We start from the raw sequence: 25,846 nt of genomic DNA, 5'->3' as shown, positions 1-25,846 counted from the left end.
TCCATTTCAAGAAGCAGCTGTATTTGACTATAAAGGCATTTCTAATCCAGTGTCTCTAAGCTGTTTTCTTTATATTTCAGTGTAAAAAGCCTATACTCTATTAGAAAAAAAAGAAACAGTAAACCCAAAATAACATTTCATAATAAGAAAACAATAATCATCCAAAAAAAACAAAAGGATCCCCATTCACCAGTCATCTCAATTAAAATAGAAACAGCATTTTATTTTTGCTAACATTTTCCCTCAAAACAAATATATATATTTTTCTTATATATATATTTATATATTTATTCTCAAGGCAGTTGGTCATGGCCAAATTAATTGACCTTGTCATGGCCATTTCTCATGTTTCAAAGTTACAAAACATACCTAAAATGGAAGGAAAAAAAGTAGTGAGAAGCACAGTATAAGACCACTGCACTGCCCAACAAGTAGCATCTCATTCTGACTGACGGGGAAAGAGTGTGTCAGTAGAGTGGTGCACACACACGCACGCACGCACAAACAAACTTTCTCTGGAACAAGTGCAATGCAGAGAAGGATTTCTCACACTAGCACAGAACTACAACAGAACTCTTTCACAGCACTCAGGTTGTCCATCACATTCCCTTTGCTCACATCTTCCTTCTCCTCATCTCTCCTCCCATCTCTTGACATGAAAGGCTTGTGCTGTATTGTCGTTGTTCTTGGCTATTGTCAGTAGGTGTACATCCACTTGAATGGAGTGACAGAGAGGGCAGTACAGAAACCCTCGCCTCAACCCTTCAAGGGCCAGTGAGTGCTATAGGTGTGGTGGTTCCCCACCCTGGGGATCCCTGATTCATTAGTCGAGCAATGTCGCGTCCTTCCACCTTAGTGTGTCACTCACGGGGTTTGTCTGAAATTACCATCTCTCTGTAAAAGGCAGTTTTTTTTCTTTAGATTGAGTAATGATGTTCTCCAAATGAGGAAAATAAAAAAAGATGGAAACAAAAAGAGGGGGGGATCGTGACGAATCGCCACATGCCAGCATCTTGTTATTACAGTAACATATGTGAATTATATGTCATCCCTGAATACTGAAGACTGACTTGACTGCCCTGTTGATAAAATTGTCCCGTTGTACAATTGGAGGGAGAATAAGCGAGGGTGCAATTCCTGTAGGGGGGGGGGGGTAGTTGTAGTACTTAGAAAGAGCAACCGCAGCTGTGATTATGTGCTCTCACATGTTTCTTATAGAAGCAAAGGGCAGGAGGGAGCATTGCAATGGTGGTAGCTAAAGGATCTTCAGAGTCCTGGATGGTGAAGTGAATAGCTTCCCTGATTTACCTTTTTGTTTTTCTTCTTTTCTTTTACATGATGCTAATGTGTGTGTGTGTGAGAGAGAGAAAGACAATGTTGGTGGGAGAGAAAGAGTAATCCCTGGGCTACACAGGAGGGGGCAGCAGAGGAGAGATCCACACAGGGGCATAGCCTCTTCCTTCCATCCATCCATCCATCCATCTCATTCTTCCTGACGCAGAACTATGTGCCTCTCTTTTGCAGCTCCTGAATAAAGGCTGTGGAGTGGGAGAGAGGAACGGTTAGTGCAGACCAGTGTTAATTTGGTTGACTAAGACTAAAAGACTAAGATTTTGAAATTTAGTCTAGACTAAAGCTCCTTACACACCGGGGGCGATTTTTTTCATGCGAATCATACGTTAAAGTCAATGCAAGCTTCCATGGAGCGAAAAAGCGAAGCGAAAAAGCGTATTTTAATTATTCGGAACGAGTCCGACTTTTGCGTATATTCGCATAATCGCCGGTGTGTAATGACCTTAAAGGAGATTTTTTTTTCTTACTTTTTCTATGATGTTATGATATCTTAGGATGAATGGTACAGTAGAACATTTTCATAACTCCATCCTGGGTCCGCCACAGCTAAAAACGTGCGCGGATAGGCCTTGCGTTAGATCACATATTTTAATAGCTTTTATTTTTATTTTTAGATCTGACGTTCATAGCGACAGAACACTGTCCAAAAAAAAAAAAAAAGACGAGATTTCAATCTCGTCTAGCGAGACTTACATTATTATTATTATTTCTTTTTTTGGTTGCATAGTGTTCTGTCACTATGAACGTCAGATCAAAAAAAAAAAAAGGCGCAAGGCCTATCCGCACACGTTTTAAGCTGTGGCGGACCCGGGATGGAGTTATGAAATTTTTCTACTGTACCATTCATCCTAAGATATCATAACATCATAGAAAAGGTAAGAAAACCTTAGTCCAAAATTCTCCTTTAAGACTAGACTAAGACAATTTCCGATTACTAAATTAGGACTAAAACTAAATGGTGTGTTATTCAAAAGACTAAATCAAAATTTGCTACACTGGTTCAGACACAAACATCTGTCAGATAGCAACAAACAAGATTTATTTGTCAAATATACAAGTCTGACTTGATGTTTGGACACATACACAGTATGCAAAGTACAGTATACACACACAGACGACTGAGACGAGTCTATGACTTGATATTTGGACACCTAAGCAAAGTATACATACAGACATAACATGACAAATACATAGACTATTTACAACAGCTCACTGTACAGCCATACATTTGTATTCCATTATGTCCGTATTGGTTTGCTATAAACATAATGAACTCAACTTACCTCCAATTATTTCCTCCTTTACTTTTTGTAACTCTTTCCGCACCTCCTCCAGAATTTCCTACAGGGCAAACAATTGGCATGAACATCACATGACATTCAGGACACATGAGACCAGTGCTGGAAAGTAACTAAGTACATTTACTCAAGTACTGCCCTTTTTGAGATATTTGTACTTTACTTGAGTATTTTCAATACTTTTACTTGTACTCCACTACATCTCAGAGGCAAATTAAGTACTTTTACTCCACTACAATTATTTGATATCTTTAGTTACTTTGTAGATTTTGATTATTATTACAAAACATACATTAACCACTTCAGCCCTATATACATATACAAGCTCACAATGCGTAGCGATGCGATGTATTGTGAGCTTGTAGATCTGCCATTTTCAAAAGATGTTTTGAAAAAATTAAAATCTTTTGAAAATAGCAGATCTACAAGCTCACAATGCGGCGCATCGTGACGCATTGTGAGCTTGTAGATCGGCTATTTTCAAATGGCCGAAATGTATATAGGGCTGAAGTGGTTAATGTATGTTTTGTAATAATAATCAAAATCTACAAAGTAAATAGTAACTAAAGTTTTCAAATAATTGTAGTGGAGTAAAAGCATAATATTTGGTTCTGAAATGTAGTGGAATAGAAGTTAAAGTATTGAAAGTTGGAAATACTCAAGTAAAGTAAAAAATACCTCAAAATTGTACTTAAGTACAGTACTTGAGTAAATGTACTTAGTTACTTTACACCACTGCCCTCTACACTAGATCTCTTCTGCCAATCTATTGCAAATAATCAGCTGCCATTTCCACAGAATGTTTGCCTATTACAACATGATACGGACGCTAAGGTTCATGTGGTTTAAAGGTAATGCTGGAAGACAGAGGGGAGATATACCTGTTTCATTTTCTCTAAGTCTGTGTCATCATTTCCACTGGCATCATTATTGCTAACAGCCCCGGTCTTCATCCTGTGAGAGAAAGAGACAGGAAGGCAAAAAAAAGAGACAGATTTAATGAAAGCCCTGGATTCCTTTTTGCACAGTTGCAGACATTTTGCCAAAGCCAGGCAATTCCATCATAGAAACAACTGTTGCTGTCAACGGAGCCCATCGCCATAGCACTGCAGGGGGGGGGGGGGGGGGGGGGGTGGAGGAGGGAATGCACCACAGAGACAGAAAGGGATGTAATAGACCAGTAGTTCTCAACCTGTGGGTCGGGACACCCAGGAGGGTCCTCACAGGATTTTTTTTTGGGGGGGGGGGGGTGGGTCCCCAGATGACAGTAAAGTGACAATTTACCGAGTGCCGCGCTACGAGCTTGTAGATCTGCTATTTTTGAAAAATCGAGAAAATGTGTGAAAATCTTTGAATATATATTCTTTTAAAGCGAACATTTCTTAAATCAAATCTTTGCTTCTGGGGGTCCCTGGAACAAAATATTTTGAGATGGGGGTCCGCGACTAAATTCATATAGTTTTGGGGGTCCTTGACAGTTTGAGAAGTTTGAGAACCACTGATATAGTTTTTCAGAATACTGTTGGGATTTAGAAGACATTTGTAGAATCAGCGTCAGGTCTTAATGGGTTTTAAGGACTTTTAAGACCTTTTTGATACCTAAGAAAATAATAAAATGAAATGAATAAATTACCATTACTACATTAAAAGTAATCAACAAACTACACTATAAAAACTGGTCAAACATTGGCCAAATAATGAAATGAAAGAGACCACATTTTTGAAAATAGGCGATGTGAGCTTGTAGATCGGCTATTTTCACAATATGTATCTGTGGAATCAGGGTAGGGGGGTCCCCAGTTCAAATATGATTATTTTGGGGGGTCGCGGCCTGAAAAGGTTGAGAACCACTGTAATAGACAACAAGGGTACTTAAACACAGTTAACCTACCTACTTCTTACTGAAGCAAATACCCATGTATTATTTTGTCTTTCTTCAAATGATAGGAGCCCTCTATACCATACAGTCTATGAAGGAGCATCACTGATATAACGCTTTTTCTAGTAAAGAATAAGTATACAATATATAGCCTAAATTAATAAAAATGTTTATCATTTGTCGCTGGAGATGGGGTTGGGGTGGTTATGTTCAGTGGTGGTAAAAGTACCAAATTGTTTTACTTAAGTAAAAGTATCAATACTGCAATGTAGAAATACTCTGTTACAAGTGAAAGTCCGGAACAAAAACATTACTTGAGTAAAAAAGTACAAAAGTATTGGTATCAAAATGTACTTAAAGTACCAAAAGTAGAAAGTACTCATTATACAGTTTCACAAGTTTTCAAATGTATAAAAATCTTTTGAAAATAGCAGATCTACAAGCTCAAAATGTGTCACATCGCGACACATTGTGAGCTTGTAGATCATCAATTTTCAAATGGCCGAAATGTATCTAGGGCTGAAGTGGTTACTGCAATAATAATCAAAATCTACAAAGTAACTAAAGTTTTCAAATAATTGTAGTGGAGTAAAAGTACAATATTTGACTCTGAAATGTAGTGGAGTAAAAGTAAAAGGAAGTACCTCAAGCTTGTACTTAAGTACAGTACTTAAGTAAATGTACGTAGTTACTTTCCACCACTGGTTATGTCGGTGCACAAATGAAATGAGAAAAACTTTATATACACACACATACAGTATATGGTATGTTGCTTATATCAGTGACTGCTCACCTCAGGTTGATAGACAACGGGTGGCTATCTACCTTTTCACATATTATTTCTACATCACAGCACATATCCCTCAGCAACACGGTAAACACAAAACAAAAGACACCCAAAGCCTTCTTCAGAGAGTTGACTAGAAGACCACAGCACCACCATCTAATGCTTGTAAATTCCATGCAAATGGAAGGATTAAGGATGTAGGATTAATATTTGCGTGGACAACCATAGTCAATTCCACTGAGATATCTAGATTTTTCAGCAGTGAGATAAAATGCACTTTAGTGATGCACGGGTCGGCTCTGAGGTCACCCATGCCTGCCTGCATTTGCTATTCTCCCACCTATGTATGGTGAAAATGTTAAATATGACACAGACCAGCATCTCAAAGAACCTGAAATTATGTTAACAATGCAGGAACGCATCTCTGTCATTTTAGATTTCTTTGGCTATTCAAAAATAGCAGATATACAAGCTCATGGGCTTGCCTTGTAGATCTGCTATTGCGTGCAAATCTTTGAATATATATATATTTTTAAGCAAACATTTGTAACTCAAATCTTTGCTTCTGGGGGTCCCTGGAACAAAATATTTTACAAATGTTCACTTTAAAAATATATATATATTTAAAGATCTGCACACATTTCTAAGATTTTTCAAAAATAGCAGATCTACAAGCTCATGGAGCGGCACTCAGTGCCGCGCTATGAGCTTGAATATCTGCTATTTTTGAATAGCCAAAGAAATCTAAAATGAAAGAGATGCGGACTTCCCGGAATGAATGGGTTAATTTAGCAAAGTACAAACTTTTAAGATTTTTCACAGGGATGTGTTTTCATAATCAATGTCCACCCTCAAATGATTCAATGTTGGTATCCATGACCTGAATCTGCCTGAATTTGCAGGACCAGCAAGTCACCAAGTCCACCTGAGCATCACTATTGCACTCAATCAGTGCACTGAAAAGCCATTTGAACGCATGACATTCTGCAGTCCATTAGATGGTGCTATCAGTTGTAAAGTATACTATCCCCCAAGGCAGCATTCTGCAGTGAGGCTGCACTGACCTGAAGGGGACGGAGAGAGAGAGAGAGAGAGAAAGGGAGGTGGTGGGAGGAATGTGGACATGGGGGAATGGGACAGCATTTTATTATACCTGGAACCCTGGGACAATGAGGGAGTGGAGTCCATGTTCTTGGGGACCGAGTTATTCCTGTTAGTGAACACACACACACACACTCTGCTCTTAGAAAAGAAATGACAGGCACACGTACACACACGCGCACAACATTCTCAATGACAAAACTACAGGTGTGTGCACGCTAGGCCTGACCTCGATTATTCGAATAGTCGACTAATCGATCGATGGAGTCTGATTCGACTGCCATTGTCTTAGTCAAATCAGGAAAAAAAATTTTTTTTGCATTATTCAACTGAGATAGGCCTAATTTGTTATATTAATTAACTAATAGTTTAACAAAAATAGGATATATATCATTATTTATTGGGAGAAACCAAGCAAGTATATGTTAAATCAGACATTATGCACCCCTACAGCCCAAATGGAATGTTCCACTATTGCGTAACATCTTTTTTTGCATGATTCGACTGAGAGATTGGCAGTTGAGTTGAATCAGACTGATTCGACTGCCAATCTCAGTCGAATCATGCAAAAAAATATATACGTTTTTCAAAAAAGAAATTTAAAAAATGGTTGCATTAGTCGACTATAGGCAACATTTGGCCAATCAGAGTCGACTATAGAAATCCTTAGCCGGGGACAGGCCTAGTGCACGCCTGTGTCTATGTGCGGATGTAGTATGTGGACATACACACACGCATGAAATTATGATGGAAAACGGCGCTACATGTCAAGATGTGTTAAAACATGGAAGGCTGTTCACTTTGCGGTGGGGGGTGTGAGCCTGAGGTTGACCACATGAGGGACACGAGAACAGCTAAATTCTCCATTACCTGGGCATGGTAGACGCCTTCTCCCAAGGTCTTCTAACGGGTTCTAAAGGAACAAAGAACATAATATAAAGACCAGTGCTAGACACACATGTTGGTGTATGATGTGATAAAACATCAGGATGAATGTAAGCTGGCATGCTGTGGATTTGAAAGGTTCGGTTTCTCACCACTTTGGCCCTGAGACTCTGAATCATCCTGCAGATATAAAGAGAGAGAGAGACTTCCAGTTAAACATGGGTTGGGCTCAACCCACATTTCTCAAAAATGTTCCCCGTCACAAACAGTATCCAAGCCAGTCAGGGTATCAAATGACGGAAACTAGATTAGGGAGTACTCACATTACCGGTGGTTGCCTTTGGTTCGCCGGGTTCTGAAGCTTTTTTCCTGCGTATTCCACAATCACGTGTTAATCAGCAGGTACCAGTGGTGGAAAAAGTTTTTTTTTTTACTTAAGTAAAAGTATCAATACTGCATTATAAAAATACTCTGTTACAAGTAAAAGTCCAGAATAAAAAAAATCACTTGAGTTAAAAGTACAAAAGTATTGGTATCAAAATGTACTCATTGTGCAGAATGTCCCATTTCACAAGTTCATGATGTATGTATACAAAAATAATCTTTTGAAAATAGCAGATGTACAAGCTCACAATGCGACGCATAGTGGAGTTTTCAAATGGCCGAAATATATTAGGGCTGAAGTGGTTAATGTATGTTTTGTAATAATAATCTAAATCTGCAAAGTAACTAGTAACTAGTTCAAATAATTGTGGAGTAAAAGTACTATATTTGCCTCTGAGATGTAGTGGAGTAGAAGTAAAAGTACTGAAAACTGGAAATACTCAAGTAAAGTAAAAATACGTCAACATTGTACTTAAGTACAGTACTTGAGTAAATGTACTTAGTTACTTTACACCACTGCATATTAACCGTCAGCCGTTTTCCTGGACAACAAAGTAATGCCACCCACCTCCGTGCCAGGATGGATGCCATCTCGCCCATTAGGCCACCACCACCCCCGCCTCCTCCTCCTCCTCCTCCTCCTCCAGAATTACTGGCACCTGCCTTGGCTGCGGGGGCTGCAGAGCCTCCTTCCTCCTGCAGAGGGCAGCATAACAAAGAGTCAGGAGTGAAGGGAAAATGAAAATCAGTGTGTCTGTAGTGGAAGATACTAGTGTTAGGGTGCAGCAGCTGCACTTCAGGAGGTGACTTTAATACAGCGAGCGTGTGGAAATAACCATTAGACTGGTAACAGAGGACATGATCATAGTATAAGTCTGATGAGTCGGTCTGCTCTGCAATGCCCAGTTAGAGAAAAAGGTGTATATATTAGAACTCTTCAAGGGCCCCCCCCGATTCCGAAAATACCCGACAAGACCTGAGACCCGCACGGTTGGATCCGTGTTTTATCATAATCACTCGGTACCGGGTCGGAATGGGCGCCATTACCTCGGAACTAGGGTCTGTCTATCATTATGTGTAATACCCGAGTGGATCCGAGAAGACCCGTAGTATGCCTAGTGCCTATACCAGTGGTTCTCAAACTTTTTCATGCCAAGGACCCCCAAAATGATATGTATCTGGCCGCAGGGACCCCCATCTAAAAATATTTTGTTCCAGGGACCCCCCAGAAGCAAAGATTTGAGTTACAAATGTTTGCTTTAAAAAATATTATATTCAAATATTTGCACACATTTTCAAGATTTTTCAAAAATAGCAGATCTACAAGCTCATAGCGTGGCACTCGGTGCCGCGCTATGAGCTTGTATATCTGCTATTTTTGAATAGCCAAAGTATAAAAGGTCATAATTATTCTGATGCTATATTTAAAAAAAATTCTGGGTACCCCTGGAACACCCTCAAGTACCGCTGGGGGTCCCCGGACCCCACTTTGAGAACCAATGGCCTATACTGTGTGTGTGCGCTGCACTAATCAGGAGAGAAACACAATGAAGTTCTGTTTAACTTGAGTGTGATGTTTTAGACAAACCTAGGATCAGGTTAGTGCAGCAGCGACACCAATGGCTGTGCATCTTGCGCGATGTTTTAGGCTGGTTTAAGATCAGATTACTGCAGCACAACAAAAAAAAAGTTGGTGGTCCGCGTCACCACACTGCAAGGCAAGCCAGCTGCCAGGATGATTTGAAAACACTGCTGTGCAAATCACAGATTCCTCTGACGAGGTGAAAGCAATGCTTTGTTCATAAAATGGTCATTGGTCAATAGATCTGCTATTATTCCATAAAGTCCACATTTATTTACAAAGAAAACCTTTTGTCTCGCATATTAAATTAAAACCTCTGCGCACATTTATTTTTCTAGTTTCATAAGCGCTTTTCTGAAGGCGTGTCTGAGTCTGGTCTGTCTCGGAATCTCGGAAATAATTGGATCTCGGAACAAATTTCACGGAGCCAATTAGGGTCCGGTTCTGTAACAAAAGAAAAAAAAGAGTTGAGTCGGAACGGCACAGAATCGGACCAAATTTGTCACGGGTCCACTCGGGTTCGATTCTGTTATTTGAAAATAATCTCGGAACGGCTTGGAATCGGACCAAATTTCCTGGGACCATTTCGGTTCGGTTCAGTTTTTTTTTTACCCGTTAAGAGCTCTAGTACACACACACACACACACACACACACACACACACACACACACACACACACACACACACACACACACACACACACACACACACACACACACACACACACACACACACACACACACACACACACACACACACACACACACACACACACACACACACACACACACACACACACACACACACACACAAATTACCTTCAATGACAAGGCTGGTGCAGGTATTATACCTCAATAAAGATAAGATCGCTACACCTTAAAGTGGCTATTAGTACAAACACAGCGTTAACCTATTGGGTTTCATTTCCATGCTTTGCTCAAACGTCAGACCATTTCCCACCTTCCACCATACACACCTTGTTTACTTTGCGGAGCTTGGCACTTGCGATGGCGGCGGCCAACCCCCCACCTCCCCCTCCACCACCGCCTCCTCCAGCAGTGGGCAGGGGCGGTGCGGGCGGGGCGGGAGGTGGTCCTCCTCCTCCTCCTCCTGTGGAAGGTGGTCCCGGAGGGGCAGGGGCCGGAGGAGGAGCAGGGGCTGGCGGAGGGCACGGGGGCGGAGGAGGGGCCGGTGGCGGTGCGGGGGCTCCGGTCATCATCGGAGGAGGAGGTGGGGGGACGGCAGCTAGAGAGACGAGGAAACAACGAGGACTGTCAGCGTTTAGCATGAAGAGGACGATTACCAGATGAACTCCTCATAAAGAGATCAGACGGAGTAGTGATAACGGTGGTGACTGGTGTCTGCTGAATCACGTCAACACAATAGTGTTCCTGACAATGTAATTATGTTGCCAATTTTGCACAATTTTCACCACCTGACCAAGCCATGACTCGTTACAAAACAGCTACGTCTTGGAGACCCTGTAACCTACAGCATTGTGAAATATGGACTGTACTGTAGTGGCTTAAAGGAGAATTCCGTACCTTTATATGTCTATGAAATTAATTCAAGGACCCCAACGGAAACAAGACCGCAAGGACTTTTTGGGTCGGACCTTTTAGACAAAAGTATTATAAATGTAACTGTGTTGTTTTACATTCTTTTGCCTAATAAAAATGTCAATCAATCAATCAATATGATGTTATTATATCCTTGGACGAGTGGTACAGTTTTGGGTGATATCTGACGTTCATAATGACAGAAAACTCTCCACAGTGTTTTTGTCCAAAAATGGGCCGCCTTAGTGTTTACAAGCGGCTTGGATGAAATCACGTCTTGTGAGACTTCCGGAGGGGTGCATCTAACACAAAACATTACCAAAGCCCGATCTCACCACAAAAGAAAGAAATTAGAGCCATAAAAATACGAGATCTAGCGCATGGACCGTCCGCTCAGGTTTTTAGCTGCGGTGGACTCGGGATGGAGTTACGAACATGTTCTACCGTACCACTCGTCCTAGGATATAATAACATCATATAAAAGGTAAGGAAAAGGCTAGTCCGGAATTCTCCTTTAATAAGTACTTGGATAACAACTATGACTTGTAAATGATACGAGGAGGGGCTGTACTGTAGTGATGTGAATGATTAGGAGCAGTCTTTCCTATGGAGGAGGAACAGCATGGTTAACCCATTAAGACCTGAGGTGATTCTTTAAAAAAATCTAAATCCTAACAGTTAAAAAAAAAAAAAAAAAAAAAAAAAAAATGTTTTCAAGATTTTTCAAAAATAGCAGCTCTACAAGCTCATAGCGCGGCACTCGGTGCCGCGCTATGAGCTTGTATATCTGCTATTTTTGAATAGCCAAAGAAATCTAAAGTGACACAGATGCATTCCAGGTCTTATTGGGTTTTAATGAGGGTGGTTGAACTTGTGATGACTTAACGCAGGCGTTTCCTGACCTGCGGTCGCTTGTCTCTCTCTCTCCTGCCTCTCTCGCTCCTGTCGTTCTCTCTCTTGACGTTCTCTCTCCTGCTGTTCCAGCTTTTGCTGCTCCAATCTAGACAAAAAACATATATAAAAAAACCTCATTAGTAATTGAGAAATTCCTTCAAATAATGAATCCATACAGAGGATATTAGAGAACGACTCCAATATACTGAACTCTGTGTTTGTACAGATGAAGGATGGGGCATTTTGCAGCTTCTGATTAGCCTGGTGCTGGAAGCACAAAGTCCACAGCTGGACTAGATGGCCTACACTAAGCAAGTCTCCCACCTCCTCCCCCAACACATCTGTCAGTCACAAGGTCTTTTACACACACACACACACACACACACACACACACACACACACACACACACACGAAGGCACATGTATGTACACACACATGTGCGCAATCTCAAGCACAGCAATCTCAAACATATACTCATGGCGTGTGTGTGTGCATGACTGTGTGCACACACACACACACACACACCCATACCCACTGGTGAGATTTAAAGCTCTGCAGGTCGACTTGGGCACTGTGCCCAGACGAGAGGGAGGGAGGGAGGGACGGGGAACCATTACTGTTCTTTCTCGGAATCTATAAGGTTTAGTACTGTACTTAAGTACAATTTTGAGGTATTTGTACTATACTCGAGTATTTCTAATATCCAATACTTTTACTAGTACTACTTTTACTTTTACTTACTTTTACTTTTACTAAATTTTGTACTTCTACTCCATTACAATTATTTGGAATCTTTAGTCACTAGTTACTTAGTAGATTTTGAATATTATTACAAAACATACATTAACCACTTCAGCCCTATACAAATTTCGGCCATTTGAAAATAGCCGATCTACAAGCTCACAATGCGTCGCATTGTGAGCTTGTAGATTGGTTATTTTCAAAAGATGTTTATACATTTGAAAACTTGAAATGGGACTTTCTGCATAATGAATACTTTTACTTTTGGTACTTTAAGTACATTTTCATGCCAATACTTTTGTACTTTTACTCAAGTACATTTAGAATTCCGAACTTTTACTTGTAACGGAGTATTTCTATATTGCAGTATTGAAACTTTTACTTAAGTAAAAAAAAATGTACTTTTTCCACCACTGCTCACTACTCATGAGGCTGGTGAGCAATGCAAATCCCAACTAATTCTGTATCTAGGCAGAATAACCATGAATGCCGAACATATTACACAAGCACTGCTTGAATTGGACCTTTCACTTTATGTCGGTCAGTGCTGTGCTTCAATAGTAGAGCTTTGGACCCTGACATAAGCCCCGGGCATGAGAACAACAAATAGTGCCTTCTTGTGGTTTGACAGACAGCTTCTCAGGCCAATCCGCAAGCTTTTCCTACCATGCTGCATGCTGCATTATGACCATTTAGGCTGAAATGAGATTAAAAGGTTAATGCCTTGTCTATGCGGGCGAGTGCAGGGGTCAACAGATAGACATGCTGGTGGATGAGGGGATAGATGGAGGGATAGATGGAGGGAAGGAGGGAAAAGACGATGTGTTGGCCTTCCTCGTCCCCTGTCTAACCTTTAACCTAGAGGGACTGGTGGAGGGTTTAAGCAGCATGAGGCTAATGCCATCAAATCCGCTACACGTGTGTGTGTGTGTGTGTGTGTGTGTGTGTGTACAATTAGCAGATATGTGCAGGCAGGACAGAAGAAAGAAGCCAAGACAGGCTTGATTTACTTTGTTGTGAGGTGTTGTCACAAGATGTCGCGTTGTGAGCAATGTAGATCTGCTATTTTCAGTGCGCGACCAAAACCAGAGTGGAATTCATTTTAACAGATGGACTCTCTTTTAGATCTGCCTCGTATGGCCTCACAGCAGTCGCCTAGATGTGTTCAATTATCTTAAAATTAATTATCTTAAAATTAACTAAAATCTCAAATATCACTAAAGAGTGAGGAAGAGTTATAGACAAAAGAATGTTCGACTCGGAAGAAGGCACAAGTAGACGTTGGTGCAGTTTTTTTTTTTATGTCTTGAGCCCATTCAATGAAAAAGCATTTACATTTTTAAAACCTACCTTTAGTGCCTGGATTATTTATGCCATTCTTTTGGCCATAACTCTTTTCTCTCTCTTTGGTTAGCATTCCCTTCCAGGAGCACCTGGCGGTTTGAGGGACACTTGTAGCTCTTCTGTTCCCTCTCTCTCTCTCATATATCACCGTTAAGCTTAGCAAGAGAGTATCCATGACACTCACCACACAATCAGCAAGAACCTAACGGCCCAATTTGTTTCAAAAGGAAATCTTTATTAGATTGAATCTAGTTACACCGTGCGCCACTTAACTGGGAACTGGGGGAGAGTGGACATATCACTGGCGTTAAACATTTATTGCTTTTCACCAGTTTGTCTTTTTGATGACACCTCCAAAAAGCTTAGCACGGAGGCCAGGGCAAAACCTCTGCCCCAAAGTTTTCACATCGGTCTGTTATAGCGCCACTAGGAGGCCGATTATTGCAAAACAAAATTTTGGATATTACTCCTACAGATTTCGTCCAAACGTCACACAAACTGGTATACATTATCTCTAAAGTCCTGTGATCGAGACAGATCTGATGTATTTTTCATATTCCATCCTGATTGGCTAAGATTGGCTTCCAAAGTTTGCAGTAGTGGCCCGTTATGTACAAAATGCCTCAGATCATCAACGCAGCGTCCGATCGCCGTGAAACTTTGTACACACATCCCCAGTAAACCAAGGAAGAAATGCCACCCTACATTTTTCAATCAAGCCTCATGGTGGTGCTATAACAGGCAGATTCACGTTTCGGCCTATAACTCTTGAACTGTACATCTTAGCAATTAACATCTTTTTTACACTAGATTCTGTGGCATTTCTTCCTTGGCCTAGTGGGGGATCTGTGTGTCACGGCAATCGGTAGGAGTAATATAAAAACAATGTTTTGCAAAGATTGGCCTTCTGGTGGCGCTATAACAGGCCGATGTAAAAAGAATTGGGGCAGAGGTTCTGCCCTGACCTCCATGCCTTCGGCTCGCGGAGACAAAAATAGCCACCTTATCGTGTAATAAAAACAACATTTTAACCAATTACCCGAATGTCCCCACCCCCCAGTTAAAAATCGCTATAACGATAGAAAGCAATACATGTTATTTTTTAACACTCACCTTTTAATTATTATCATTACAAACTAATAAATGAACTCTTGTTGTAAAACACCAAACATGATCATAAATCCAATAAAGAGTGGTTCACTATCTATGCACCGTGCCAACACGTGAGTATCGAAGATACCGAAGATTTGAACGTTTGTTGTCTCCGCCAGGCCGAAAGGCATGGCGAGAGAGTATGTTTTCGCCCCTGTCCGTCCGTCCGTGTGTCCGTGTGTCCGTGTGTCCTGTCTGTGTGTTACCACCAAATCTCCGGCACCGTTGGCCCGGTCGCTGCAAAACTGTGCACACACACTCCCTGGATGCCAATTCAGAACCTCTGCCTCAAATTTTTCACATGGGCCTGTTATAGCGCCACCAGGAGGCCGATTTGTGCAAAACCCATTTTTTCCCATTACTCCTACAGTTTTTAACCAAACCTCATGCAAATCGGTACACAGTATCTCTATAGTCATGTGATCAACCCTGATCTGTCCGATTTCCCATATTCCATCCTCATTGGCTAAGGTTACCATCCAAAGTTTGCAGGATTGGTCCGTTTTGAACAAACTGCCTCAAATCATGAACGCAGCTTGCCATTTGCATAAAATTGCACACGCACATTCCCACTAGGCCGAGGAAGAAATGGCACTTAAAACTTTTCACATCAGCCTCATGGTGGCGCTATAACAGGCCGATTTGCATTTTTAACTATAACTGCACCGATCTACGTGAAACTTTGCACGCCTACTCCCTAGAGGCCAAGGAAAAACATCTGCACTGCATTTTTCACATCTGCTTTTTACAGCGCCACCAGGAGGCCGACTTATGTCAAATACATTTTTGGATATTAATCCTTCAGATTTTATCCAAACATCACACCAATCGGTACACAGTATCTCTATAGTCATGTGATCAAGACGCATCTGTCCGATATTTCATATTCCATCCTGATTGACTAAGGTTGACTTCCAAAGTTTGCAGGATTGGTCCGTTTTGAACAAAATGTCTGAAATCATGAACGCGGCGTGCGATTTCCGTGAAGATTTGCACGCACATTCCCACTAGGCCGAGGAAGAAATGCCACCCTTTTCACATTGGCCTATTATAGCGCCACCAGGAGGCCACAATAACTTACCTGACCTGGCGGAGACCTGTGCTCCGAGGAGCACTTTTTCTAGTTTTATATGATTTTTGTACCTGTCATTATAATCATTAGTATTATTGTCCTCACGTGGGCGGGTGAGTGATGTAATTTCCCCAATGTTAACCTAGGACGTGTGTGTGTGTGTGTGTGTGTGTGTGTGTGTGTGTGTGTGTGTGTGTGTGTGTGTGTGTGTGTGTGTGTGTGTGTGTGTGTGTGTGTGTGTGTCTGTGCGTGTGCGCGCAGCCACAGCCTGCACTTGTCAGTGCAGTTTTGAGCTTAGGGAAAAGAGATGGAACAAGTGTCCCCTCCTACACCTCTGGATATCTGGAATCACAGGAGAGTTGGGCAGGAGGAGTAGGACGGAGGCTCTATGTCCTCCCAGTGGGGGCTCCTCACCATAGATATAGAAACCTAGATACCTCATTGGCCTCTGCAGTTCATTGGAGTGACTGGTATCTCAATACAAGGCTCTTCCGCAGGGTTACTTGACTACTGGCCAATCACAGAGCGTTGACTACTGGCCAATCACAGCGCATCTAACTGACTAGTTGCTGCGCGGCTGCCTCTTAAGAAAAGACCCGCCCCACCTGCCTCTGATTGGCCTACCGAACGCCCCCCTTCTGTGACACACACGGAAGTTTCCAGCTTGCCCTGCTGAAGCGGAAGGAAGTGGAAGCACGGCCGAGATACGCAGGCCTCACTGTCTGGTAGGTTAGTCAGTAGGATACAACAGCAGTGACAACAAACTGAAATGTGTGTGGGGAGGAAATAATTGGTAAATTGGGGAGGAAAAAAGGAGGAAAAAGAAAAAATACTTGGGAGTGATTGGCATAACAATTAAATTGGGAGAAAAAGAAAAGAAAAATAAGTATTACAGGTAGACCTGTAACACAAAGTGGGTAGCACCCAATCTCCCCCAAAGAACACCTGTGCAGGCCTGGGCCGCAGCGAGGCGGTCCAGGAACCCTCGGCCGCAATGCCAGCCTGACAGCGTGTCGCGAGTTCGAATCCCGTTCCCGACGACCTTTGCTGCATGTCACTCCCCATCTCTCTCTCCCCATTTCCTGTCAGTCTACTGTCCTATCAATGAAGGCTTAAAAGACAAAAAATCTAATCCAGTGTTGGTACCTTCGCTGTTGTTCCAGCTCCTCTGGGGTTGGTCCATTTGACACTGGGCGAGGGAGGGTGGCGTAACCTGCAGAAAGACAGAGCATGGGGACGTTTCTGATGGATTAGCTCCAGGGCATGTTGTATACATGTTCTGTTTTTGTGAGTGAGTGCTTGTATGTCCACAGAAGTACATCTACAGGAAAATCTGTTTGCAAGCACGTGGTGAGATGGTGAGAGGGACAGGTATACTGTCCGACTACATTCCAAAGACTTATCTTTGAACGTTTCATCTATGATGACGTGCCCAAAATAGGGACACCAGGTTGAAAGGGATTAAAGGGATAGTTCACCCAAAATATTACCTTTTTTCTATGGATTAGTCACCCCATGGAGACTTGAATTCCTGGATATTTTTTTAGTTTTTGTCACATTCCTAACCAAATAATTTGATGACCAGCGGACCGGCAGGCAGCGGTTCCGGTGGGATGCGACAAAAGCACAAATATATCCACGAATTCAAGTCTCCATGGGCCCCATGGAGACTTGAATTCATGGATATATTTATGGCATGGGGTGACTAATCGATAGGGGAAAAAAAGTCATTTTGGGGAAGGAAACATAAAACAATGGCTGAATCTCAGGCGATTCACCAGCTGTTTGCCATTACCTGCATCTGCCATTGAGGTGAGCACCTCCAGAGCGTGCTGCATGCCGTTGGCGAACAGAGCGGCGTCCTCCTTGCTGCCAAAGTTCAGGCCCCACACCTGCCGTGCATCTCTCCACTGGTGGAAGTTAGGCGTGGCTTGGTTGTACTTCAGGCCTTTCACAATCGGACAGTTTATGACCACCTGGAACAGGAAAAGAATGGGGGTTGGTTGGACAACAGGTGACCTGGCGTTTAGCAGACATGCAGTGTGAATTCTTTAGGAGTGGCCAATTGTAACCCATTCAATCCGGGGAGGCATCTCTATCATTTTAATTTCTTTGGCTATTCAAAAATAGCAGATATACAAGCTCAGAGTGCCGCACTATGAGCTTGTAGATCTGTTATAGTTTAGTTGTTTTTTTTTATGTGTGCAAATCTTTAAATATATACATTTTTAAGCTAACATTTGTAAAATATTTTGTTCCAGGGATCACCCCCCCCCCCCCAGAAGCAAAGATTTGAGTTACAAATGTTCGCTTTGAGCTTGTATATCTGCTATTTTTGAATGGCCAAAGAAATCTAAAATGACAGATGCGTCCCCGGATTGAATGGGTTAAAAAGGACAAAACAGAAGCTATTAGACGTAGTGAGAAACCTGCAGTACAGGTCAGACGTTTCCATGAAATGACCTAAAGCACACAACCAGAAAAATAACAAACGGGAAGAACGCAGGACAACTAAACGAACAAAACAAAAACAAAATGTGAAAGTTTCTCCAACACTGACCAAATGTATGTGTTTTTCATCATCATGGGTATTTAGGTTTGGCACTGAAGTTAACATAAGCTAAATCAACTGTCTGGGAGAAAAGACGTTGCACCCAGCAGGTGGCGTGAGCCCTATACGCCAGTGGGGGGAAAAAATAGGTTTGGGGTTGAGCGCAACCTGAATGTGCTGACGCGCCATTTCCCTGTTTGTTTTACAGCCTCTGAATTCCACAGGGCAAAGGGGGGGGGGGAAGAGAGAGAGAGAGAGAGAGGAGAGAGAGAGAGAGAGAGAGAGAGAGAGAGAGAGAGAGAGAGAGAGAGAGAGAGAGAGAGAGAGAGAGAGAGAGAGAGAGAGAGAGAGAGAGAGAGAGAAAAGAGGAGAGCCAGTCAGAGTGAATACACCGGCAGTCGGCATGTGGTGCTCCAATGGGAGAGAGAGAGGCTAACAAGTTCAATTGCCGCAACCAGCATTGCGAGAGGCATTCCTAACCTCTGTCCAGTCCTGTCAAACAGGCAGATAAATGCAGCCAGGTTGGGACAGATAGATAGAAGGAATGCGACCATGAGCACTGCAAACAACAAAATGCAATGATCTCCTCCTGTTCCAAGTCAATGGTAGAGTAAAGAGAGAGGGAGAGAGAACAAGAAAAGAGACACATGAGATGAAAGGGAGATAAGAGACACAGAGAATTATAAGATTGCAGCAACCTGTATTTGCCCTCAGCTGCTATTCAACGCCCCCCCCCCCCCCCCCCATCACACCATGCGTCTCCAAGTATGGATCGTACTATAAATATGTGAAATATCTGTGTACGTATGCATGTGGGATTGTGCGTGTGAGAGTGTCACCAGCGATCTACAAACTCAAAACGCAATATGATGCGTTGTTGTGAGCTGGTAGATCTGCTATTTTCGAAACGTCTTCACCGATAATGACATGCCCCAAAAAAGCAAAGCCAGGGTTGAAGTGGTTGAGTGGTCAAGTTACATTTTATCATACGAATGCGTCTCTTGCAAAAAAATAACAGATTTTCGACAAGCGACTCGTACTATAAATTAGCCATTAGGTGTCACCTCAGCTGAGAGGGGGAGGGGGGTGGGTGGTCTTCCTAAAATTGTCACAGGAAATGACTGAGAAAGGCATACTATCTGGCAGGAAACATCATCCACTTTAAGAGCCATCTCTAGGGAACACTTGGAGGCTTGAATGTTTAAAGAAGGACAGAGATGGCGACAGAAGGGGAGAGAGAGAGAGAGCACTGCTGTGATGCGGGGGGGGGGGGTAAACTCATCCAAGCGCTCTCCAGCAACCATTTTTTATTTGTGAGATGCAGTGGTGTAAAGTAACATTTACTCAAGTACTGTATCCGAGTACACTTTTGAGGATTTTTTTTACTTTACTGGAGTATTTCCCATTTTCAATACTTTTACTCCACTACCGGTACATCTCGGAGGCAAATATTATACTTTTACTCCACTACAATCATTTGAAAACTTTAGTTACTAGTTACTTTGCAGATATAAATTATTACATTATAAAACACACATTAACCACTTTAGCCCTATTTTACACATAGGCAATTTGAAAACAGCCGATCTACAAGCTCACAACGCGTCGCATCACGACACATTGTGAGCTTGTAGAGCTTTTCAAACATGTTAGTACTTTTACTTTTGGTACTTTAAGTATATCTTGATGCCAATACTTTTGTACTTTTACTCAAATAACATTTTGAACACAGGCCTTCTACTTGTAACAGAGTACATTCTACATTGTGGTATTGATACTTTTACTTAAGTAAAAAATGTCAGTACTTTTTCCACCACTGTTTAGTACAGTATGTACCTTATAAGTTGATATACATTGATATAACTTTAAGTGTGTCTTATTAGCGGTATCAGGTGTGACTGTGGTTTAAGTACACGTGTAACCCTACCTTCCCCTGCAATTGCATCTCCCAGGCTGCAAATAAGAATGACCTCCCAGCTTGCTCAGTTTAAGTAAGGTCTTAAACAGAACTGATCCCAGTCAGTGCTGTGGGTTCAAATCTGGCTCATGACCCATGTTGCATGTTATCCGCCCTTTTCCAGTATCTCTTATGCATGTCCAACACAGCATGCCCTCGAGATGGTCTTACATCTTTTTTTAATCCTTAGGGTAACTTTTTTTCCGATGTGAGGAGAACCTATGTATAGTGTGGGTAAAAATACCATACGTCTTGTGTGTTTGCCCGATGAGATCAAATGCATTTTCGGGGCATACATTCCGAAACCGAATCCATGCTCAGGTGGCCACCGGCCAGAGCTCTCTTTATGATTGAAATAATTCTGGGTAGTACATGAACTTGGGCATCCCTCAGAGTGTGGACAACTTTAAATTTGTGGGCACCCCGGTTGAAACCAGACTGGTAGATAGACACAGGGTGAAAGCAAGCATCCACAGACACCGGAGCCCACAGAGAAAACCCAAAGCAGGGAACAAACTATGCATGTGTCCCATTATACCTTTTTACACATTAGTCTGCAATTAATCCTAGTATTAAAAGGATCCCCGCCCTGGCTAATAAGCCAAATATGCCGTAATAAAAGTTATAATTGCCCTCTATAGACCACCGAAGTCCTGACGTCATTCGTTCATAACCAGGTTTGCGGAAGTAATTTCTCTATGGAGAATAACATTGGGTCATCTTAGAATCGTCTCATATAAGAATTGTGGTCCAAAAATAAACAAACTGTCCCGGCGATATTGTCAGGGAGGAGGTTCTGTATCGTTTATGATAGTCAGTCACTTATATTTGATACAGTCTGTTTCTGGCGAAAATGTAACTAATTCGGCGGAAGTAACATTAGCGTTTTCTCACCGTCAATTGATGCTTCATATCCATAAGAGTCAAACCGCCGGGGTCATTTGTTTATTTTTGGAACACAGTTCTTATTTGACGCGATATTAAATACGTCTATGAGATTCAGAACGGGGGTGGAAAACTGCGAACCAGGTAGACAAACAAAGGATATGTAAATGACGTCAGACTTCGGTGGTCTATAACAAAAATGTAAAATTAAAAACACCTTAACTCATTGAGTGCCATTGACGTGTTTCACCGCAATGGCGCAACGTGCCAATGATTAACTCTTTGACTACCAGAGTATTTTCATAAGTACTCCCCCAGTGCCAGCGATGTTTTTTTGTTTTGTTATTTAATTTTCATATAGTTTGTGTAGCTGTGGTTTTGAACACATACGATGGTTCCACCACTAGAGAGCAGCAAATAGACACTTTCATCAGCTCGCTGACTCGCTGCCCCCCCCCCCCAAACAGGCCCAAACAGTCAAATACGTCAAACCGGATGTGACGTGTTCTCAGATTCTCCGATTGGAAAAATTTACGGTGTGATACACGACGGCGATGACTGTCACCCAGACCATAGATTATAGAAGTGGAGCTCTCCGTTCGTTTTTTATACCGTGTGTTTCCCTATTCTGGCCGAAAATGACCAGGGAAAAAAAATGAAAACCGGAAACGGAATCTGCGTCATAAAACCGGATGCAAGTGTGGGTGAAGTAAGTGGAACTCGAATCCTAGAGTGAAACATTGCAGAATAGCGCGATCAGAGATTAAACAATGAACGCGCGTCTAACGCGTCGACGGCCAACTGGACAAACTAGCAATTGACGCGTTATCGAGTCAACCGCAGTCAAAGAGTTAAGGGGCGGCCATAGCTGAGTGGTTAGTGAGCCAGCCTAGGGAGCCAGAGGCCCTGGTTGCCCCAGGTACGATTCCAGGCCAGGCCAGCAAATGTGTCGATGAAATGAAATTTGTCCTTGAGCAAGACTCTTAACCCCTAATTGCTCACAGGCCCTCATTGGAAACAAGACCGTAAGGACTTTCATGAACGGACCTGTTAAAGGAATTATCCTTATGACGTGTTTGACGTGTTTTTTGATTTTTTTGGGGGAAAAAAACGTTCAGAACCCAAGATATCATCATTGAAGATTTGCTGCTCCATTCACTTCTTGTTTAACTTATTACTGGAAAAGGCTGTATCTCGGCTCCTGAGCACTTTTTTTTACTATGTATTTTTCAATGTTATTATGTTATTTTCAAAAGGTCAAAGGTCCAATGACCTCGTTGACATTTGTGAAACCACACAGTGCAACCCTCAGTGATTAGCACCCATCAGGGGATCGATACTGGAGATAAATATTCTGTGACTACTTGAAAAATTGCTGGCACAGTTCGCAATTATTATTTTTTTATTTCATTGGCACTGAATTTTATTTTATAAATAGTTAATCTTTCACTCAATGGGGGCAATGCCCGTCGCAAGTTGATGATGTCATTTGTCCATGTGTGGTCTAGCCCTAGGTAATTTATGGAATGCACGTGAAGATAAAAAACAACTTAATACTTCCTAAGGTTAATTGATTTTGGATATGCATTCCATAAATTCCATAGGGCTGAACCACACATGGGCAAATGACATCATCAACTTGCAACGGGCATCCCCTAGTTGTAGAGGGCAATTATAATGTATAATAAGGCATATTTGGCTTATTAGCCAGGGATGCTTTTAATACTAGTAAAAGTATGGAGTGCTTTAGCAATAATGATGCTGCAGTACAGTAGGGGTTGGTACTAAAAAACAAATGCTAGAGGTCATTTGTTGTGACTGCATTCTACAGACTGTGGCACCTCCCTGGTGTGAATGTCTGTGCCGAATGAATGTGAGGCAGCGGACTGCTAAACACAAAAAAATATATAAATATAAACTAAAAACAGGATGCACACTCAGCAAACCTCCTCAGGGTAAATTCAGGTCAGAAAAAAAGACAAAGCAAAAAAAAGGAAAAGATATGTGGCCAAATAAAACTATGGTACGTTGCTCTTTGGCCCGACTCTATATGATGATATAACACTGATGATATAAGTACACGCACTGTATGGCATGAGTGAGAGCAAGCCTTCCTCCCCCATCCCCCCTCCCTCCCTTTAACCCATTTTTACCTGTTAAGATTTAGAATCTCCAGAAGCAAAGATTCGAGTTACAAATGTTCGCCTTAAAAAATAAATATGTATATCTTCAATATCTTGAATATTATTTGCGAACATTTTCAGGATTTTTCAAAAAAATAGCAGATCTACATGCTCGTAGCGTGGCTACGAGCATGTAGATCTGCTATTTTTTTAATAGCCAAAGAAATCTTAAAATGACACAGTAATCGTTCCCGGTCTTAATGGGTTAAGACGCTGACATGTATAGAAACAAATAGCAAACACCTGATCCACCCCACAGCACTGTTTCACACATACCTGCTGGTCCGTCTGCATCTTGCGTCCCACTACTCTGAAGGCGTTGGTGCCGGGGTTGTGGTAGATCTGGACTCTGCTGAAGGTCTGGGCACCAGCGCCCGCCGGCAGCCACTTCTTATTGCCATCATCGTAGATCATCACAGTGGCCCGAGCCTGGCAGATACTCGACTCACTGGGCGAGAGAAGATAAAGTGTTTTAGAATGGTTCCCTCACTGCTTAAAGAACTGGTGAACACTTTTGTTTATCTTATTTGACATCTGTATTAAAAAGAGACTCGGAGTTGCAACACTGTGGATGCTCCCAATTAATTACACAAATTGTATTGTATTACACAAGGTTAAGAATGTTGAGCCCTGACAAGCCCTTCCTCATTTCATGGACATATGACACTGCAGTTAAAGTTTGCATGAGAAATATTTGTTAGTGCTTACGATCCAATGCTACCTGACTTAAGTGTACCAGGCCGCCTTATTTGCCTTTCTAAATAGCTGATAGCTATAACTTTTGTTTGACCTCGCTAAAGCTATAACCTAAGGCTCATCACGTCAAAACGTATTACGGTCTTATCATTGCTTCAACAGGTAACAAGCACCAACAATACTTTCATTACCAACACTTTTGGATGCATGTCTGGGGAAATTACATGCAAAATAATACGAAAACCATTATGTTAACTGGAGTTTCTAGGACTGTGAGAAGAACCCTGTCATAATGCTCCAGTTCCTTTGTTTGTGTTACTTTCTGTAGCCTATGCAGATGACAAACAAGGCATCTTCATTCTTGACAAACAAGGCATCTTCATTCTTTATAAAAGAAGTGAATTACACATATTTATTTGCTGATAAAGACTGACAAAATAAACCGTCTTGCTTGCTGGCTGTTAAGTTGAGGAAGAGAGAAAGGCAGCCCTGAGGTTGCAGGAAGAGAGGAGTATGAAAATGTAAGCAAATACAAAAATAAAATGGAATCAGACACGTGAGAGAGGAAGTGTGAATTGCAGTCGTCTCAAGGAAGGAGAGAGAAAGAAGACATAGCTGTGCGTGTCACACAGGCTTCTGGAGATGGGAGCCAGTCTTTCCAGGCTAGCCTCATCTGGTCTAGCTCGACACGCTGTCACAGCACACTGCCTCTGAAAAGGTCTTTGCAAAAAAGCATCAGGCTAATAGATCCTAAATGAATGGTGGTAAGCAGGCCACAGGCCTGGCAACAACAAATCTTTGTTGTTTGTTTTTAACCTGCTTGGAGTGCCAGGTGGGGTTCACTGCATCGGGACAATTCAGATCACTCCGTGTAAAGTTGACCATAGACGGACAACACAAGTAGGTAGGCTAAAGAACAAATACGTCCTGCACACTATGCATACTTGCTCTCTTAAGTGTGTAATTATCAACATTTCACAACATGTCTTCAAGCATCTGCCGTCCGATGAGGTCATGTTGGTGTATTTTTTTCTTGACCCATTGTCTTCACTGTGCCAAGCACCTGGCCAGTACACTGGGAAGTGCAAAACTACCTTTTGAAAGATGGATCACATAGAAATACAAAACAGAGCTGACCTAATTTCAGGTATAATGTTAAAATGGTTGCGTTTGGGCATTACATAAAGCAATGCTGAAGTTTGGGCATGGGTTTGGAGGGCGGTTCGCCAATGATATAGCATGACCACAGTACTTCCAGCTTCTAGAAATTGGGAACCGGTACCAGTTCAGGAGTCACAACCTTGAAAGTATTCTCAAACACTTTTGACCCAGAAAAATAGGAAATATTTCAATGCAATACGAGTCTTCATCATGCCACACACTGTACAGCTACAGCTTACGGGGAACAAGGTTTGGACTCCAGGTATTCTTTTTTTATGACATAGTTTCATAGGCTCTGGAGGATACATATGCTGGGTGGTGTCTCAAATATTACATTGCTATGCCGGTGCAGTAATGGCCAGCAATGCATGTCCACACCAA

The 25,846-nt window shown here is 42.0% G+C and overlaps 1 protein-coding gene across 4 annotated transcripts in view; it reads right to left on the bottom strand.

The window, feature by feature from the left end:
* The window catches only part of vaspb (vasodilator stimulated phosphoprotein b), a 49,457-nt gene continuing 23,611 nt past the window's right edge, over positions 1–25,846 (bottom strand). Inside the window, exons 2-14 of one of the 4 annotated variants that reach the window (XM_080428625.1) lie at positions 23,885–24,056; positions 17,828–18,008; positions 17,179–17,245; positions 11,731–11,828; positions 10,246–10,514; positions 8,256–8,383; positions 7,627–7,672; positions 7,456–7,483; positions 7,289–7,331; positions 6,471–6,527; positions 3,533–3,605; positions 2,637–2,694; positions 1–1,538 (exon numbers count right to left, since the gene is read on the bottom strand). In XM_080428625.1, coding sequence (XP_080284751.1) covers positions 1,504–1,538; positions 2,637–2,694; positions 3,533–3,605; positions 6,471–6,527; positions 7,289–7,331; positions 7,456–7,483; positions 7,627–7,672; positions 8,256–8,383; positions 10,246–10,514; positions 11,731–11,828; positions 17,179–17,245; positions 17,828–18,008; positions 23,885–24,056 — 1,255 coding nt within the window. In that variant the 3' untranslated portion in view covers positions 1–1,503. Of the gene's footprint in view, positions 1,539–2,636; positions 2,695–3,532; positions 3,606–6,470; positions 6,528–7,288; positions 7,332–7,455; positions 7,484–7,622; positions 7,673–8,255; positions 8,384–10,245; positions 10,515–11,730; positions 11,829–17,178; positions 17,246–17,827; positions 18,009–23,884; positions 24,057–25,846 lie in introns of all 4 variants that reach the window. The other 3 variants (XM_080428626.1, XM_080428628.1, XM_080428627.1) reach the window with 3 other exon arrangements.

This window comes from Gymnoscopelus braueri, assembly GCF_963280865.1.
Source record: "Gymnoscopelus braueri genome assembly, chromosome: 5".
Taxonomy (NCBI): domain Eukaryota; kingdom Metazoa; phylum Chordata; class Actinopteri; order Myctophiformes; family Myctophidae; genus Gymnoscopelus; species Gymnoscopelus braueri.
Note: the sequence above shows the minus strand (reverse complement) of the source record. Positions and strands in the feature narration are given on the sequence as shown.